Source organism: Cyanistes caeruleus, chromosome 2 (assembly GCF_971803275.1).
Source record: "Cyanistes caeruleus chromosome 2, bCyaCae1.hap1.1, whole genome shotgun sequence".
Taxonomy (NCBI): domain Eukaryota; kingdom Metazoa; phylum Chordata; class Aves; order Passeriformes; family Paridae; genus Cyanistes; species Cyanistes caeruleus.
The window spans coordinates 73,726,952-73,746,927 of NC_141702.1; the positions used below are offsets into that span (position 1 = coordinate 73,726,952).

Below are 19,976 nucleotides of genomic sequence, written 5' to 3' on the forward strand. Positions count from 1 at the left end.
GAAATTTACAGTGACCATTTAGTGCATGTCAAAACAGATGGAAATGCTGGCCAATTTTCAACATGAATGGCAGGTATAAACTAAGGCTCTACCTGTATTAGCACAGCATTATTGCTTTGGCTAAACTAGCGAGCTTTTCTGTGGTGGCACATTCCTAAGTAAAAGCACTGGAAGACAAAGCTTTTATTGTCCCATCTTTAGTATGCTACATGGTAAAGCCTGTATGAGATATATACACAGCTTATATTATTTATGCTTATTACAAGTTTGGTAAGAATCCCACTGGAGAAGTACTGTTCAGATTTATAAATACACCTAAAGTTGCTTATTTACAGTGATCATTTTGTTTACTTAGTTGTAGTGCCAAAAACTCGTTGCTGTTCAGCAAGGCTTCAGATCATCTAAGGACTTGTGGAGAGAACTTAATTGTGTTTTATAGTAATCCATAATAGTCAACAGCAGAAATCTTGAGTAGCCCCCAGAGATACAATGATGACAACAAAATACTGCAGAAGTTAGCCAAGTCAGCTGTATAAAAGTTAATGGACTCCTGTATATCACCTTTTAGATCTTTTGTCTCTTGGATCCCGATAAACTTCCCCAGCAGCTGCTCCTGTAGATCCAGTGTATGAATTGATTCCTTATGCAAAAAAAAGAAGTAAGTTTAAGGACTGCAGCTACAACACAAAAGTTTTATACTGCATGTATTTCTTCAAAAAGGTGCAGTGCTTCTTTCAAGAAACAATCTCAAATGAGAATCATAAATTATCAGATGTCATCTAACCTCTAGAATATTTAATCCCAGTACTATAAAATTCTGACCATCTTAAAATGGCCTAATTTTTTTATTCCTAATTTTGAGTCAAAGCCCATTTTGTTTAGATTATCAGCTCGTGCTAAATCATGGTCTTTATCTTATTATGGCTTATTGTAAAACAGACACTAGAAGCTGTTCAAGCAGATCAGCAGAAAGAGCAACACTCTTCATTAACCTGTGACAAACTCCAAAGAAAATTAAGTTAGCTGTAGCTCCTCTCTTTCTGCAAAGATTAGTATATACTATCCTTGCAATTCAGCAGAATCAGAATTTTAGTCTGTTAATTCTGAGTACACAAACTGTATCACTCAGAAGATGGCCCCTTCCTCCCATCCCTGAATTTAAATTTCAAGTAACTCTTGCAGCACTGCACCTTTAAATTGATATAACACACAGGTTTTACACATTATATTAATTATTTGTAAAGGCCACAAGACAAAACCTTTTATTTCCAATCAGAAGTTTAATAATTTAATTTATATTTAAGACCATATTCTCATAATAACTATCAGGAAAAGAGTAAACAGAAATGTCAGCAACTACTCAAATTCGTCTTCAGACAGTTCTGGTCTCAATACCATACACGTTATGTCTTGTGAACCTTCTTTGGTACAAAAGGAGATGTTTGCTTCTTCCACTGGTACATTTAACTTCTCAGAAATATTCAGTAATTCTGAATGAGGCTAGAACACACAAGCTAATTTAGCTAATGTGTTGTAGGCTTAATTTTTTCCACCAAAAATTTGCAGCAAACCAAATCATACTAGGTATGCCAGGCATATCAAGATTTTTTTTCCTCTCAGTTGTGAGTCTTACATTCCTGTAAGTACTGCCTTCCCTACTTTGACAAGCTTATGGCTGGATCCACAAGCTGTGGTTCATAGTTTCATTTACATTAGGATAGTGGTTTTCATTTGGGTATTGACTTTTTCCTTGGTGAGCTGACAGACCCAATTGTCTTTAGAGATCCAGTGGAAGAAGGCACGAGAGCAAAATCTGCAGAAGCATGGTTTACTAGAGTTAACACTCAGAACAGGAAAGAGCTTTAAAGGACAGGAATGTAACAGAGTCAGCAAGATGGGAGATGGTCAAACTGCACAGTGAATTCTGCATTTTGTGCAAACGGCTTTGTACGTTACGCAGGCAGTCTTCATAGAAGCTTGAGCAATCAAGTGAAGTTAACCTGTTCTCATAGCTATTTTAAAAATCATGAAATAAGAGTATTCAGAATTAGTTGTATGGTTTATGAATTAGGCTATTAAAGGCGAAGCATCATACTACAATATTCCTTAATTGTTACCAAAACCCTAACCAAATCTTTGTAAATTGTCCTTTTGGTTGTTTTCCAAGAAAAACAAATGTGTACACACAATACCGCTGAATGTTTCGCTTTCCCCAAGATTCATTTGTTTCAATTAAAATTAACAGAAAGCAGGATTAGAAATGCAATTATATACTAAATGTCATTCTGGGTTGTGGATAATGGGAGGCAGGGAGAGTGGTGGTGACAAGTAGTGACTGATGGCTCTAGGATTGCTTAATTCATTACATGTACAGCCTTCAAAGTGCCAAATAGAGAAGGGAACCAAGGGCTTTTACAAGCCTACGTGCTGTGATGGAAGGCACATTTTACTCTTTATGACAGTCAGTTTCAAATTAGAATTTCTAGAAAAAGAAAGAAATTTTTTCCTTTGAAAGAAAAAAATTCAGTACAGACATACAGTACCAAAGTTTCAAGTCAGAAGCCTGCCATTTCAGAATATTCTTAATTCTTTGTGGTATCTGGTGCTCAAAAGCTGAAGCCCTTCTGGTACAAAATTGGCTGTGGGTTTATCAGTGGCTTCACATTCACAGTGATTAGGTGTAATGGTAGTACACAGCAGGTAGCATCCAGGATGTATACTTATACTCCAGTCTAATGAAAACACACTGAAAAAATAAAACCTTCCCTCACCTTCTTTTAAGATTCAGAACCTATTACAGAGCCAGACAGGAGTGACATATGGACTTGGAGAAGAGAGGCTATTACCACCGAGACTACTACATCCTGAGATCTCACAGGCAACACCAGTGTAGGTGACCAGGCTTCCGCTGCCTTTACAGGAAAATCACTGTGGATACTTTTTTTATGCAGCTTGGGTGTTTGTGCTGACCACAAACAGTGGAACTACTCATCATCAACTGCACCAGTAGGACAGTAATTATAACTGTGCTAAACTGTCCCTTCAGCAATATTAAAAACTATGAAATACTATGTAGAGCTTCTCTTTCAGCACTGGAAGATAATTTGCCCTGCAAAGGAAAGAAATTTTCCTTCCTGAAAAATGATGACTTGAGCCTCAGCTGAAAAGGATGTGGACAAGCAGTTCAGTGGCCTTGTGTATATCCTAAATCAGATTCACATACTATTGCAGCTGGATTAGAAGTGCTTCTAATAGATGGAATCTATTTGGAACCTCATATCCTCCCTATGCCCAGGGCACACTGCTGAATAAAGCAAGTGAGCAGTTTTCCTAATTTATTAGGCAGTCAAAAAAGTGATGAGGGATATAGCATATTATAGGATTCCATCTGCACCACTGAGACTTGAATCCAGCAGTCAAGTTGACCGTTCAGCTAGAAGCCAGCATAAACACTTTTCTTTGGGATCTCAGGTGACTTGCTACCCTTTTCCTTTCAGAAGGATTAACTGATCACCTAGAATTGGTCGTCAGGCGCTTGTTCATCTCCAACATAAATAAAAAGAACAAACTAGAAGAATGTCATGGCCACCACCTTCAAAAGAATATAGAAGAAAACAAATGCAGAAGTACCAGCAGATGCTGCTATTTAAAGACAAAGTATTATATTAATAAAGTGCAATCTTATCCAAGTGAGACATACTCAAGGAGTCAAGTATACAAGATTTCTCCTATACAGCAGCAGTTTAAAAAAAATCCCAAAACTTTGGACTGAATTAGCTTTGAATTCACGAGTATAGTTCAACTAGTACTCTGCAGGTAGAATAGGATGCTGAAGTTACTGGCAGCTAGAGCCCTAACTGAAATTAAACTTCATTATGGTTGGCTTGAAGTTATTGTATAACAAGTTGAGGAGTAAAAGAAACACAGAGATGTAGACGGGAAGGAGTAAAGCAAACAGTACTAAGATGAAATTTAGATTTTTGTCTTTCTGCAAGGAAACTGCACTGTACAAACCAGAACTTCAGGAATGGTGCCTAATACGTGAAACTAACTGCAAGACCAGTATTTCTCTTGGTGGTTGTGTATTTAAGAACTATATCTACAAATGTGATTTTTAAAGCCATTTGCACACACTATTAAAAGAGAGAGAACCCTGGTACCAATAACAAAGCAGAAGAGAAGTTCTGTCCATGAACCCATTAGAAGAGGTTTCCTGTGTTCAAGAAAGGTGCATTTCCAGATGCCCTGAGTAAACAGTGGTCAGTCATACAAAACAAATCACTTAGAGATACAGAGTGAAAGCCAAAACCAACAGTACTTCGAATTGATTGAGTAGAAGTTAAAATCATTTCTGATTCATAAAGATGGAGTTTTTGCTTTTGAAAAGTTTGGGTAAAGAGCAAGAAAATTTGAGAGATCAAAATAATTAAAAATTGAAGGATTCATATTAATACCAGAATTTAAGTTAGATCACCAGAGTGAAAACAGTGATTAAGGGAAGGGGAAATCACAAAATAAGTGATTCAATCTAGAGCACTGGAGTTGAAAATACGAGGATAGTTTTGTAGAGATGACTTATTTCATTGTTTCTACCTTTAGAGCTGCTGGCATGGATGAAACTTGGTTTGTTTGATGGGGGCGGGGGCTGGCTTTTTTTGACAGTAGTACTGTTGGCATTGACAGGAGATGACTGGAATGAGTTGGAAAGAAAGATGCCATCTGAAACGGGGCGAGGCTGGCGGGAGGGCTGCTGTGGCTTAAGGATGGCAGGAGGAAAGTCACCATAAGATTTTCTTGTGCTGGAGTACTTATCCTGACCTGCTAGATTGGAATCCTCCTCCTCATCATCATCATCATCATTGTATGCAACAAACTTGGCAGTATAAATCGTGTCAGGGGAGAGGACCTGTGTTTTGAGGTAAGAGGTGTTTCGCTGAGGTGGGGGAGGAGGAGCGTTAGATGAAGGGGTTGGGGATGGGAGTTCATATTCCCGTGGAAGCGGAGGTCTGTACAGACCAGGCTCGTCAGGTTCCAGCAATCTTCGTTCAGCTTCATCGTGCTGCCTGCGCCTTTCAGCCTCTAAGCGACTGTAATACTCCTCTTCCTGGCGCCTCTGAAAGCCCAGAGGAAACAGAAACACAGTGGTCAGACATTTCAATCCACAAGACTGAAGCTTTTCCATCACTGAGCTAAAGCATCTTCTGTCAATCTTTTTTGTCTTCTTTTCTAGCAATAAGCAGAGCAACTATATGGTTTCATACAAAGAATATTTACTACTAAGAGCAAATTATTTTCATGGGTGCACTTACATTTGGCCAGTGGTCAAACCATCAAAAAACCAGCAGCCATCCAATAACACAGTGTAGCTGTCATTTACAGATTTACCACTGCCTGTGGTCACTAAGGCAACTGCCTGTGTAAACGAAGGGCATTCCAACATTTATTACTCAAGCTGTAACTACAGTTAATAAAGTGAAGATTTACTAAAGCTGTAGAGAATCTGTGGAAGAGGAAAATAACTAAAATTAACTGCCATCTTAAAAAAGGAACTTTTTGTTTCATGCTTATAAAATGTAAATTAGTCAACAGAGCCTTGGAATAGAAGACGCCTAACAGAGTTTCTAGTATAAACACCAGGAAACCTACTTTCACACAAAAATCGATTACAAAGAACTTCTCCAAAACAGGCATCAAATGAATGTTGTTAAAAAGCATTTAAAACAGAAACTATGCTAATGATATTTATATAAGGTTACTGACCATTTAAAAGGTCATTAAATATCTTCTATGTATTCTTCCTCTTTAAAAGACTGTTCCGTTTTTAAACTAAACAGTCTTTTCAGGTTCAGCTCTTGTCTCAGACACATAGTGAACTAATGCAAGGGTTTATTCGGTAGTTTGATAACAAATGAGGTGTATTTGGGAACTCTATGTACGTTACAAAACCCTTTGGGTATAAGCATAGTGTAACTTCTGCTGGGAATATATGATATTTGGAATAACCATCATTTCTTGTTTTAATCCACATGTTTAAAAAATCCACGTTATCGGCTTATCTGTCCAACACGAAGTCGGTTATCCTGAAAAAATAATAAATAGATCTGATCTTGTTCATCTACAGCAAAGACGTGAAAGTCATCTCCTTGTACTACTCTCTAAAACCATTTTACTGATGGTACTGAGTTCTGAGTTGGAAGAAGTATCTTTCCTCACTCCAGATACACCTTCCTCTCTTCTATTACCACCTCTTCCACTCATCAACCCATACAGTTTATGGGAAACAATTTAATGAAGCTTGAAAAATAAATGAACGCAATTAATATATCTGAGGTCTGGGGGCTTTTAAAATGTATTTGCTCAATCTTCCAAGATGAACAACTTTAAAAGATAGCCTTCTTTCTTCTTTCTGAAGTCAGTGTTACTAACAGGCAAACAGAACAGAAGTTACTGCTTTCTCTAGGAACAAAAAGGTCTTAAGAAACATGCTGAGTCAAGTAAGTTCCTTTGTCTTCTAGTTTTATCAGTAAAGTGTCTCATATTCATTTATAATGTTTCAAAGAAACCTACAAACTCTGAATTTTTATAATTTGACTGCACACTTATCTGCTGAGACGATTTACTTGCTTTCTAGAGACCACTTCCCTCCTGCAGTCAAAACATAAAAATCAATATGGAGTATTCATAACTATTACACTGTATTTCATACTTCTCTCTGTATCTATATTAAAAAATAATACAGAAATATCTAAGTGCCATCCCTGGGACATAGGAAAACCCAGTAGCACTAACTGAGCCAGGATAATAAAGAAAGTATGCAGTTTATGTTTGGATCTCAAAGGAAACAGGAAGTACCTGATTTCTTCCATAATTTTCAGAAAGGCTCTGAAGGTAAGAGCCTTGACACTGCTAAAAACCTTCAGGCACTAAGCCCACAGTACTATTTCTGCAATACCAGTCTACTCCAGCCAGCAGCAATTGCCTGTTTGTTTAATTACTTTTTGGTTTGGATTAGACAAACTGAAGCCTTGGGCTATGACCCTTATCATCAGGGCTACTGTGTTTAAATCCTGCTGACCCAAGACTGAGCTGGTACTGGTCAGGCTGAAGAGGAAAGACCTGCAAGAACCCCTGTCACACTCAGAAGACCACAACCTTTTCTTCAGCCTCTCTCCTGGTCCGCTCCTCCTCTTGTTGTCTGCGCTCTTCTTCCTGCCTGGCCCTGTCTTCTGCTTCTCGTTTCCGCATTTCTTCCAGTTGTTGCTGCCGTCTGCGTTCTTCATCCTGTAACTAACAGAGATACAATTTTAATTGGTCACTCACATGGGCAAGGTCTGTAAAAGAAAATTGTAATCAAATACTGGCATCTAAAAGTAACTCCTTCAGTAGAAAATGCTATGCTACAGATCCATCAATATAATTTCCAGCCATTATGAGTAGGCTTTGTTACACTGACTTGCCTAAAATCCTCAAAGAAAAAAAAGAAAAAGCAAAACAGAGGCACACAGGACTACATACATAAAAGCACAAAATACACAGGGAGACATTTTTTAGCAGTCATGTATGAACCCCCAGTGAAAGACTGAGGTGGCTCATGTTCCAAAGAGCTTCAACAATCATAGGTACAGTAAAGTTAAATTAAATACTTGGAACCAAGAGTCCACAGCTCCAGCAGTCAATTGTTTTTTTCATTCTGGATTAGAATTTAAGCACTGGAAAATCATGACTCATTAGTCAGAGGGTCAATCCATTTAAAGTAACAGGCTCATTCAGCAAGTCTGCAAATAGTCTCAGGAGATAAATCAAGTCTCCCACTGTATCTGCAGCAGATATGTTTTGGAAAAAGCAGAGAGTGAAAGGAAGAACACTTTTGACTACTGGGATTAAACAGCTTACAAGAACAATTCATGTCCAACAGACAGTATTGGTTTATATATGCACATGATGCTGCACAGGTAGGAAACTGAGCACAATCCAAACTTTGCATGATTCTTTAAAGTTAACAGCATATAAGCCCTTGATGGACAAGAATATTCACTGGCACAGTAATACAAGTAGAAATTAACTGGACTATATGCTGTGTTATTTCTTACTATTGCGTATGTTTAAAAGTAATTTTCCCTCCACTCAATTATTTTTTTTTATCCTTATTAGTATAAATCAACAATTGATTTGATCTTGCTGTAAACTGCATGTAGCAGGGATACTTTTCTACTTCTGGATTTTATTTTACAATCCAATTTCACTTATAGAAAAAGACCCTTAAGACACAAAGTAGTGCAAGGGAGAAAGAGAAATTAAATCTTAATAGACTTTGTGAAGACAACCTTCATGTAAGTATTTTCCTCCCTAATTAATTAATAAAAAAAGTCTGAACAGTTTGGCTAATTTTCTTACAATTATTTCCACCCACTGTTAATTTCTGAGCATGAAAGCTAAAGAAGAAAATGAATTCATTTCATTTAGGCACTAGTATTTTAGAGGATGCTACCTCCAAGTAAATGCCCCTTATTTAGAGTTAAAACTTTGTCATTCCCAACTGAAAATTATAAAGATCAAGCTCAATTTGCAGTGTAGGGCACGAAACAGAGTAGTCAACCAACTCCCTGCTTGGATTAAGACTTCTTGTCTTAGGTATTAGAAAGGCATTATTTTAGCAAAGGAGATAATATTACTGTCAAACTGAAAGACAGCTAATAATTCACAAGAGTTTATACAAGAGAAGTAATTTCCACTTAATATTAAAAAAAAAAAAAAGGAAGTAAAAAAGGCATGCAAAAACTGTGTGGTGATAAAATACAGGAAAATTCCTGTCTCAACTACATTTAAGAAATGTAGCTAATATATATATACATAAATACATGTAGAAAAACACCCTGAACATAGTAGTTACTGCTCCCAGGTTATGACATAGATGCCTTGCTGCTTGGCAGCAAATGTTCCTATTCAAAAGCACTTAAACAAGAAAGAGTTTCCAACTAAATTAAAGAGAAAATAAGACTGGGTTATTTAATTGTCTTCTGACCATAACTAAAGAAAGAAGGCGAAAGTGGCCAAGCTTCCCACCTGGGAATTGTTAACATCTGAATCATAAGAATTGTGAGGACAGCTGCATCCAGGTCAGAGGCTATTCTAAACTTAATACCTATGGGAAAAGGGCTAAAAATTATACGGGAGGCAGAAGTGAGAATACATCAACTATGAAGAGATGACATTTAATTTCTTTATTATCAGTAACTAGTTTCTACTTTGGAGCATTCCCAGACCAAGGCAGGGAGCAGTGGGATGATGAGGTATGCCAGAGCACTTGCAGGCATTTGTGTTCGTAATTCTGTGTGTGCCACAGTACCCAGTTCTAACTTCACCCCAAATTTTCAAGATGCAAAGGAAATTCAGCTTTATGCATCCCACTTTTAGTGAGAGGGCTGTAAGATTCCCAGGTGGAGCATGTTGTCTGGATGCTTCATTATGCCAATCAGTTTTTCTCTCGGTAAAAAAAAAATCACATTTTCACTTAATCTACTGTACTTCCACATCTCCTCTAAAGCCATGTGTTTATATTTTAACAGGGAAGAACAGCTAATTTGTATAGCCAGAGTGATGGAGAGCAAAGCAACTGAGCACAAAGCACCAATTCTTTTCCCCTGCTTTGACCCAGCTCTATAGCAAAGTGCCAACCACGCGCTCAGTCACACAGCTTTGTCTCCCTATTGCCAACATACACTCGCAGCACTACTCCTACACCAAGGAGGGCAAAGAAGTCCACCTTTCCTCTGAACTACTGCTCCTTGTAAAGGGGCCAGTGGGCTGATCCTACCAGGAATGTTAAGATGTTCACAGGACTGGCAGGCCATTCTGAAATCCAGGAAGTCTCAAATTTCAGACAACATTCATTTCTCCAAGCATTGCTTAGAACACTTTAAGAGACGTTCCAGGAGAACTTTAAATTTATACCTATCTATTTAATGACAGCTAAAAAGCTGGGTCAGATCTCATAGCAGCCTAGGGAATTTAAAACACAAACACCATCTAAGCTGACAATTCTTGTATTAACTGTTCATCACCTTCCTTCAGCCTTGTAATTAGCTGAACAGGTATTAACAATGCTCACCACAGACATACAAAAAAAGCATTAAACATAAGAAAGTGTTGCTATTGTCTAGAAACAACGTAGCAATTACTTGGGTATATGAAGTGGCATCGTTTAGATGATGCGTGTATGTCTCGAAAGTCACGTGAATGGGATAAAAATAATGGAATTATGAAAAAGCTGTATTTGCTGGGAGTAGCGTTCAACTATTTCAGAATTAGCTGCTGCCTTTCTTTAAAGCTAAATTTATGAACATCATAAATCATCGACTGATTCAGGCCATGCATGCATCTAGCCCAGTATTCTGCTGTCTCTGACCATGGCAAGAAGAGCGGCACATGAGCCTGGCCTTTTTGTCTAGCATTCAGCACACTACTAGAGATGTCAGCTGGTACAGCCTCGTGTAATCCTCTGAGTAGCTGTTTGCAGGCGTGATGTCTATGCATCTGTCTAATCCATTTTTCAAGCTGATGATACCATCTGCCTTCACCAAGGCTTATTGCTGAAAGATCCAGACATTTGCAGTCTGCTCGGAAAAGTACTTTATCTATCTAGTTGCAGCTCCAGGAATCGAGGTTTGAGCAAAAAAACACAGGTGTAGTAATAGGAAAATATTGCTAAGATACTAAGTCTGAAAAATCCATGACTCCTGGCCTATTAATTCAGAAAGGTGAAATGCTTCACCTGTTCCACTGCTGTAAACTTCTTAACGCTCATGTAAAACACAAATACAAAACTGAACATCTGAGATTTTTTAAGTTACCTGAAGTATGCATTTTAAAAAGTGACTTTCTTTTTCATAAGGCAGTGCTGAATATCCAAATCCGTGTTTTGAACCGACACATTTAGTTTTTTCAAGCAGCACAAATTAAATTTTACTAACAGGACTTGCAAGCATCACCTTTCTTTCAAACTGGTACACTAACTGTACAGAAGTTGACTTTGAAGGGGATGTATTTCTGCTCTGGAAGACTACAAAACTCCTTTTTCATGTTCCCATATCCAATGAGTGCAATAAAATACAGAATTAGATGGAGTCATAGCAATTACTGCTCCAGTTTGAAAGCCTGTCATGTTTTAGATTCAAGAGAACAGCATTAACCAATTGGAACTGAAATTATATTGTAACTTAATGATTGCATGCTTATGAAACCAACTTGGAAATACCAGTTCAGAAGTAATTTCTGAGTTTACAATCCATTTTTATATTAATGCCAAAACCAAACACCTCTCACACCTGCAAACAACATGGTGTCACCATGTACTGAAAAAGTGTGCTGTATTACTAGGCTCTCAGTACAATTTCCCTTCAAACTGGAAAGAAAATGTTCTTAGAGCTCCTCTAAAACCTGCATGGGTGGGAAAGGGTAAGGAAGCAATCTTACCTCAAAGCCTGTTTATTCAAAGTTATTAGAAAGATTTTTATAAACAAAATTGCACAAAAAGGCACATTATGTTAGACCACTGCTGCAACAAACAAATCAAGTCTGCAAGCAGAACACAACATCTATGAGGAAGGAAACACAGGGAAAGGAATCACCATATCTGAAAACATTCAAATGCATGCTTGCAGTTAACTTACTGCTTATTGTATCATAATGATCTTTGAACACCCAAAGATGCCAAATCATCATCCAAAGCACATAGGGTTGTTATTAATAATAATAATAAGGAATTGAAAGGGGAAAGAGATATTGAAGAGAAAGAAACAAACATACCAAATCTAGAACAGAGATTGCTGGCACAGCAGTCTGCTGCAGGTAGTAAGAAAGGGGAAAAAAAAGAAAGATGCACAGTGTAAATAAAGATAGGTTAGATTTGTGCAATTTCAAAAGCATTTTCTTTTATTTGTTAAGTTGGCAGCTTTAGAATGAGGAACTGAATGGACATAAACGTGAAATATGGAAATGAAAACAAATAATCCAAAATTTCTATCAGTATTGATTCATGCAACACCTCAGTAATTCCACAGAGATGCTACTTAACTACATCTCTGAAAGTGAAATGTAACCAAAATGCAAATGAACTCAGTTCAAGACAACTGTTATTTTTAAGTTTCAAAATGTTGTAAACAGCTGGAAGAACTTCATGCACAAACAGTGTTTTAAAGCCAGCACTTGCAGAGAAGACTAATATTGTTATGCAATACAACTGGCTTTTTATTTTTAATGACACATGGCTTTCTTAGTCTTGCCACAGTAAAATTTTTAAGGCATTGTTCGTTAAATGGCAGTTCTACGTGAATTTTTTTATGCCCATTGGTTACTGTCTATGTGCCACAAATTGCCTGTTAGCAATGCTGGACTTTAGGGCAACCTGTTTGCCAAATAATATATTTAGCTTTTCCTTTCTTCAATTTCCAAGTTTGAGGTATCTATTGTTTTACACAGTAATAAAGTTAGGCATAAGGAAAAAAAGGAAAGCAATGCAGACTGCAGCAAATATGAGAAGAGTAAGTTTAGGAAATGAAGCTGCCAAAACAATCCTGAACTCAAATCCTACTCAAACCACAAGCTATTTCTAAATGTCAAAACAAGCATGTCCAAACATTTCTCAGGAATTAAACACTGCTTATCACAGAATTAAGTCAACTTTTCAAGACAAACACACAGAAGACACTGAACATATTACAGAGCTAGCTTTTAAGCCTGGAAAAGCACAGCTATTGGTATGTAACTTGGGAATCCAGGCTGCTATTCAGAAAAGAACAGATTTTCCTATAGAAACTTTTTCTCAATAACAGTAGATGCAGCAGAGTCTTGGGAGACAATAGCCAGCAGCAAGAGTGGTTAAAAATTTCACCATACTATTCAGATGTATTATCTTATTACATATATTATGAGTTTTCACAGAAGTGGAGCTAAGATAAGCAAACCTCAGATGCTGATTAACTGGACACCATTAAAAATACAGGCCTGTGAGAGTTGGAGCTCTAGACAGGATGTATTAGCTATTACACCACCCAAAACCACATGGCTCAATAGATGCTCCCTCCACTGCTGAGGTCAGCACAGAGAGGTGGTATAAAGGTAGAAGTAACAGCTGGATCAGACCAGCAAGTTGGAGTGTCTGTTCAGCTCACTATTCCCTGGAAACAGTATGCATTAAGTGTTTGTGTTCATGTCCCAAGACTATAAATAAAAACTTTTAGAGGTAAATACACTGGGGAGGGGAGGGAGAAATCACACTATTTTTATTCCTGATTCTCTTACAAACTTTCAATTTCAAATGTTTTTGCTTACCTTTCTGCAAGCAAATTTCTCTGTATTTTACCTTCTAACCATACTCTTAGGTACATGGCAAAAACCCTTTATCTGAAAGGAACTTTTCTCTCCCCAAAACCAGAAAAGTAAATTCAACTGAAAAGCTGAATTCTATAAAAAGTATCTTTGATACTTTTGTAATAGATTACTTAATCAATGAAACTACTCCAAGTTATTAATTTTAAAATCCAAGCCATTTAAGAAAGTGTCATCCTCCTTTACCCTCTAAGAACATAAAAATACTCAAGGCAAGAAAACCCACCAAGCTATAAATTTACAGTATTTTTTTCTAGAAAGGAATTTACCCTTGCTCTTCTTTCTGCCTCCAGTCGCTGCATGATAAGCATAGTATCCACCTCATCATCCTCCTCTTCATCGTCATCTTCATCCTTTTGCTTTGATTCTTGCAGTCGCTTTTGGAACTGCCACTCAAGCATGAGTTTGCGGAGGCGGTCGTTTTCTTCTGCTGTACGATCAGGTTTGTTCTGAAGATCCTGAATCTCTTTACTCAGCATGTCCACAATGTGCATCTGTTGCTGCTTCTCCAGTTTCTCCTTCGCATCCCGTTTCCACGGATCTGGAGAGAGGCTATCACCAGAGGACAGTTCTTCCTTGCTGATAGTAATGTACTGCAGGTCCCTCCGCTCAATAGTCCGTGGCTGCTGTTGGGGCTGCAGCTCTCGAATAACTGTTTCTTGAGACCTCTGCAAAGTTGAGGGCTTTTCTGATTTCACTTGTTGAAGGGAGACAGGAGGAACCACAGACTGAGCAGGAATTAGCGGCTGAGAACGCATTTGGCCCAGTTTTCTCTCCTGCTCACGACGTTTCCTTTCTCGTTCCTCTTCCAAACGTGCCTTTTCCTTTTCATACCACCTCTGATGCTCTTCTCTTTTTTTACGCTCAGCAGCAGCTACCTGGGAGGACGCTTGTGCTCCTATCTGATTTGGGGGAGGAGGGGGAGGCAGAGGCAAATCCATTTGTAGTTCATCAAATTCGGCAGCATAATGCACTGGAGGAGGCGGGGGTGGAGGGGGAAGATCTGTTCTGATGGGCTGGGAAATGGCCACTGGAGTGGGCTGGCTAGTGGCTGGAGTTTTCCAACGGCCAGGTCCACTTTTCGTTAAACAAGAACCGGGTGACACTGGTTTGGAAGAATGGTTCAGGTGTTCCTGGCTAGATGTGCTAGAATCCACAGATGAATTCATCCACTGATCGCTGTCCGACTTCCGATCAATGTACTCCACATCCTTCCGTATAACAACTTCCAAACGATTCCTCTCTGGCTGGAAAACTTTGTCTCTGAGCTCTTCCTGGGAACGAGCTACACGCTGAAAAATATTAAACAAGGCATATGTATCACAGTCCATCCACATTAAAACATATTTGAAAATGGCTAACAAAACACATTCTTATTACTGAAGGTAATTACTTTTAACAAACTTCAGCATTTCCATGCCCAGGTTTCCCAAAACCAACAATAAAATATTCTTCTCAGTCTTCTTAACTGATTCAAGCGATGGAAGACTTAGCAAGCTCCTGGGAACTGCCTGGTCACTGGACTGGGAGGAAGGATGAATGCAAGATGGAATTTAAGCTGAAAACCTCCCCAGCTTGCACAGTTTCTCAGGACTATCCCTGACACCCCCTCCCCCCACATGTGAGTATGAGAGTCCTGGCACACTGAGCGGTGACTCAGTCATACCAGCTCTCCCATTCAGCCTTCAACTGGCCCTGCAGGAAGCTCCCATTACTAACACAATTCAGGGTACAGAATCCAGGCAGGCAGTCTAATTCTACCTGCTCCTGGAACATGAGTATAATGGCCTTGAGGTTTTTCTCACTTTAGTGCATCAAACACCAAGTCTTTTTCTATAGAACCTCTGGGTCCCATTGCACTGAATGACCATCTGAAAAGTAACACTGGACCATAAGCCAGGATTATTAAATCTGTTAATTATTTTCTTGAAGCAAATATTCATACTTCAAATGTCAGGAACTGCTAAGCACTGAACACATAATGCACCAATTATCAACAACTGAGAGAATACTAACAAAGCAAACTCCTTTTATTTTCTTCCATCAATGACCTTAACTATGACCTCTAAAGAATGCCTTCTTTGAAAGGAACAAGTGTATTTTTTATGCTCTATTAGTCCAACAGAGCTGAACACACAATTGTTTGTGCTAGATTTGCTGTACAGATGCACCTAGCCAAAGTTTGCTAATGCCTTCAGAACACAAAACAGGCATCTAGCAGCATTTTTTACAAGCCCAGTTCTCTCTGCAAAAATTAAAGTGTACTTTTTTATTTTTGTAAAAATTTTTCTTCTGTTTTCTCCTAATTTTCAACTTAAAGAACTATTGTCTCACATGGAAAAACTATGAACGCTTTGAGTGCTTGTAAGGAGTTAAAGTTTCTATTTTGCTTTAGCAAAATCCTTTTCTGCCCTGCCTTCAGCCTTAAGGCTATAGCTCAAATTCAGTGTCTGTCAACAACTTTAATAGATGGGCTTCACCTTTACCAGTTTTAACCATCTCATCTAAGCCACTCACTTAAGCTTGTTTTAAATAGGGGAGAGATGCATGTCCAGGCAGCAAATACCATAGAATTCAGTTAAGACAAATGGGTAGGAACCATTCTCTGGAGACACCCACCTCCCCTTCTCCCATCACTGACAGAGAGCACATAGATGTTAAAACTATGCAGCTAAGATTAAGTGAGATGAAATCACAAAATGTGGAAGAGTTAAGCATGGAAATTCAGTGAAATAGTTTCATATCTATTTGCCACAGCTGTTCAACTTACAGCACTCCCTTCCAAATTACCTATTTTGAACAAAATATCTATTTTTTTTAACAGCACAAATAATGAGAATTTTATCTCTATAATACTAAAAAAACACTAAAAAAAAAGTAACTTTTTACTGAATCCATTTGCCCATATATGTGTGAGCAACCAATAAACAATTCTTTCTTTGTTTACTTAGACATAATCTCAAGATAATTTACATGAGACTTTTCCAAAAATAAAAGACAAGCCTGGTATAAGGTTCTGTTCGTATCACTAATTAAGAAATAGCAAAAAAAAAAAAAAAAACCAAAAAACCCACCCTCTCTATATTTTTCATCTGGTGGATTAGAGAAAGAAGATCATCCAGTAACTAGATTTAGTAGATCTAGGTTTAATTTCCTGTATGGATTTGAGAGAAGTTCTCACTAACAGGAGCAGAACAACACTGTGTTTGAATTTCTAAAAGTACAGCGGGTGTAAATTCATTCCATGTCAAGATGCATCTAGACTTTGATAACAGATACAATTTGAAAATATGCATTTCTGTTTTTAACTAGGAGCAGAGAAATGTGTTTTAGTGAATACCTTGGATAGGTCTCAAAGTAGTTTTATTTAAATTTTAATACTTTATCACTTAAATAACACACCCTTCAGGAAAATATTTTTCTACATAAACCTTCTTGGAAGAATGAATATTTAGTTTGCTTTTCAGAAATCTACAAAACATTTTACAAGATGAACTCTACTACCACTTACACCCCATTAACAGGGGATTAAAATACCCCAGGTAACAGGTTTGCAGAACATGCTAACAAATTCTGTGAAAAGAAGGGAGGGGAAAAAGTCAAAATGAGAAGGAAAAAAAACAAACCATAGGGTTCCTGAACCCAAGCCCGTCTTGGCAAAAGTATAGTTGTTCCCATCTTACAGTATAGTTATAGAAGGATGACTATTCTGAAAAAACTCTCTAGCAGTCCAGGAATGGAAAGCAAGCAGTTTCTTTCTCATTTGTTTCCTTATACTGAAAAAAATTCTCACCTGCATGGTAGTATTGATAGAATGATTACTTTCTGCCTGGAGCTGTGGTTTTTCTTCATAATTTGGCCACTGACTCTGAGCTGGACCCATTCGATCCTGGGACTTTGAAGCTGGGAATGTGAAATACTCTCTAGTGTAAGTCTGTGTTGGAATGGGATAAGCTTCAGGTCGTGGTGGCAGAATCTGTTCCTGAAAAAGGGAGGGAAAAAAACCCGGTAGAATTCTCTAATCACATAGATCTGTATGGAAGATTGTTCTAAACATGCATTTTCCAAATATTTCTTTTTGGCTCCGAAAAGCATTACTCATCCGGGACAGGAGATAAAGATGTTGCCTAGTATCAAATATAACTGTGGCTATGACTCATGTTTTTATGGTCTCAAAGCGAGAATGCAATATTGTACAAACCTAAGAAATCACATGGCCATTTTAATGAACAAAGTTTAATGAAATCATTGGAAACTGTCTCAACCTTTAATTAGCTGTAATAAGCAAAACCCCACCCAATCACAAGCACCAGTGCTGTAGTCAAATAGTTCAGTAAGACACTGGATTTACTCAGGCACACTGACACTATTGATAGATAAAGAAAGTTTAATAGCCAGCATTTTGCTTGCCACTTCTGACCTCTGTACAAAGATTTCCAGTAGAGACTGAGGTTATTTTGGTGGTAGTTCCAGATGCATAAGCATTCTTTCCCCCAGGGCTTGGAGGCTGATCTGTCGGAAAGTTAAAGGAAGCATTTACACGACCATTAATAACAATTTACAAAACTTAGTACTAAAAATTAAGAAAGTAACAGTATTCACAAAACAACTACAATTTTGTCTTTAAGTAGTTCTAGCAAGAGTCTTGCTCCAAATGTTACCCCTACACTGGTATTTTAAACCTAATCCATTTTTAAAAGCAATCACTCCTTTTTGAATACAACAGCCTCTAAAACTACTGGAGGAGGCATCTATCCCCAAAAAAAGGGTAATTTATCTTACTTGCTACATTGGGACTGGAACGATGATCAGCTCTGTTCTTCATCAATCTGTCATCCCCTGGCAGCTTCTTTGGTTCACTGTACTCCGTCCACGGCAGCTGAGGACTCTCAGGTGATCCATTTTGGGTGGAGTTGTTATACAGCTCAAAACCTTCACTCTTTGGTCGGGGTTTACCTGAGCCACGGCGGTCAGAAACTGTAACAGTTGGATACGTAGTTTCTCCTTTTCACTTAACTACTGCCTAGTGCATTTTTTTTTCAAACCAGAACCACCTTGAGCTTATATTTAAAAATTAAGTTCCCAGTAAAGCAAATGCTAGATTTAAAAATCTTTTTTCTTCAAGTATGCAATCCCAATCTTGTATCAAATATACAGAATTCCTTCAATCTGCATTCTTCAAAAGAACTTCTCACAAGGTACCACAACAACTGGAAAAAACTAAAGATGTTATACTGAAAGGGCTCTGGACGACTGAGGCATATGGCATCTGGCATGGTGTTGTGAACTGTGATAATAAGGATTTGTTCTTTTAACCCATTCTTTCCTATACTGTGGTACTACCCTGTAGGTAGAAAATATCTTCATTAACAAAATTATTTCCAGTATTATTTTATATTGGACTTGAGTATGTCTTTTTTAGTACCCTTAAGTAGGATGATAAAATAAAACTCTGGAGAAGCATCCAAGAACTTCTTATAACCAGACACTGAAACTTACGGAGATATGTTTCAACATTTCTAGCTTAAAAAAAATAAATTAAAATTCAATGACAAAATACATTCCACAGCTTCTATATATATTCATTTCTCTCCTACTAATTACCCTGCATTCTGTGGTTACGGAGAAGAGAGAAGCTCTTACAAAAGGGACGAAAACTACCATTAAGTTTAATGCCCTTTATATTCATTATATTCTGTTTATTAAAATAAAAATTAATTCAAATCAGAATTGTGTTTAAATAATTAAGTTTTGAAAGGTACATGTGAAAAAGGATTTATTAATTACTAACTAGAAAAATTTCAAGCAGTATTTAAGCCAATTTCTGATAAGAAAGGAAATTTCTTTCTTTTCTGTGCAATTATATTTCTTTTCTGAATTAGTATTAGACTAATACTTGGTAAGACATTGTAAATTATTGGATTTTCAGCATTCTTTTAAGTGCAGAAAGCAGACATACAAAGCTCTTACTAACATCAATATTAGTATCTTTACCTCTTTGCATCATTGGGGATGGCTGATTAAGCAGGGTTGCCAGACCATGGTAAATTGCTCCTTGCTTTGCTACTTCTAGTGTTACTACAGAACCTGTCCTAGTCATAAGTTCTGCTGCCCTGCAAAAAAAGGCAGAGCAAATAAAATTCAATTAAGCACTATTACTTAGTTACCCTTATTATCAGTAATCTGTTGCTTGACAAATTACTCTTTTTCAGATTAATACTTAAAATCACTTTGAAAAAAATTAAAAGATAATGACAAGAAGACAGGTTTATGTCCACAGACAATACCTATTGTATATTTATATGTACTATTTATTCACAGTTTCTGCTTAAAAGGTCAGAAGCCAAAATATTTAAAATTAGAGCTAAAGAAAGACTGTTCAAAATCCAAATATATAATACAATCTCTTTTATATAGATAACCCATATCATATGGAAAGAAGGAAAAAACCAGTATACAAACAAATGAACTTGTTGCTGAAGTTATCCACAGGCAGTTATCAAACACCAAGACAAAGCCTAAAGTGTAAAGAAAATTAACTTCTGCCCATTTTGGTACATTATTAAGCTAATGTTTTCTTCACATAAAAA

General features: G+C 37.5%; 1 protein-coding gene and 1 long non-coding RNA gene across 51 annotated transcripts in view; one reads left to right on the forward strand and one right to left on the reverse strand.

Annotated features, from left to right (window-relative positions):
- Positions 1-19,976, reverse strand: part of AFDN (afadin, adherens junction formation factor) — a 125,136-nt gene that overhangs the window by 2,345 nt on the left and 102,815 nt on the right. For 8 of the 50 annotated variants that reach the window (XM_086877900.1, XM_086877896.1, XM_086877891.1 and 5 more), the window contains 9 exons: positions 19,381-19,499; positions 18,169-18,363; positions 17,807-17,898; positions 17,180-17,368; positions 13,656-14,678; positions 11,806-11,841; positions 7,153-7,287; positions 4,594-5,113; positions 562-640 (listed from right to left, as the gene is read on the reverse strand). In XM_086877900.1, coding sequence (XP_086734026.1) covers positions 562-640; positions 4,594-5,113; positions 7,153-7,287; positions 11,806-11,841; positions 13,656-14,678; positions 17,180-17,368; positions 17,807-17,898; positions 18,169-18,363; positions 19,381-19,499 — 2,388 coding nt within the window. The remainder of the gene's footprint in view (positions 1-561; positions 641-4,593; positions 5,114-7,152; positions 7,288-11,805; positions 11,842-13,655; positions 14,679-17,179; positions 17,369-17,806; positions 17,899-18,168; positions 18,364-19,380; positions 19,500-19,976) is intronic. The other 42 variants (XM_086877920.1, XM_086877917.1, XM_086877914.1 and 39 more) reach the window with 12 other exon arrangements.
- LOC147654919 (uncharacterized) lies at positions 571-3,568 on the forward strand. Its single transcript, XR_015283437.1, has 2 exons — positions 571-658; positions 3,498-3,568. It is a non-coding gene; the product is annotated as an uncharacterized LOC147654919 (long non-coding RNA).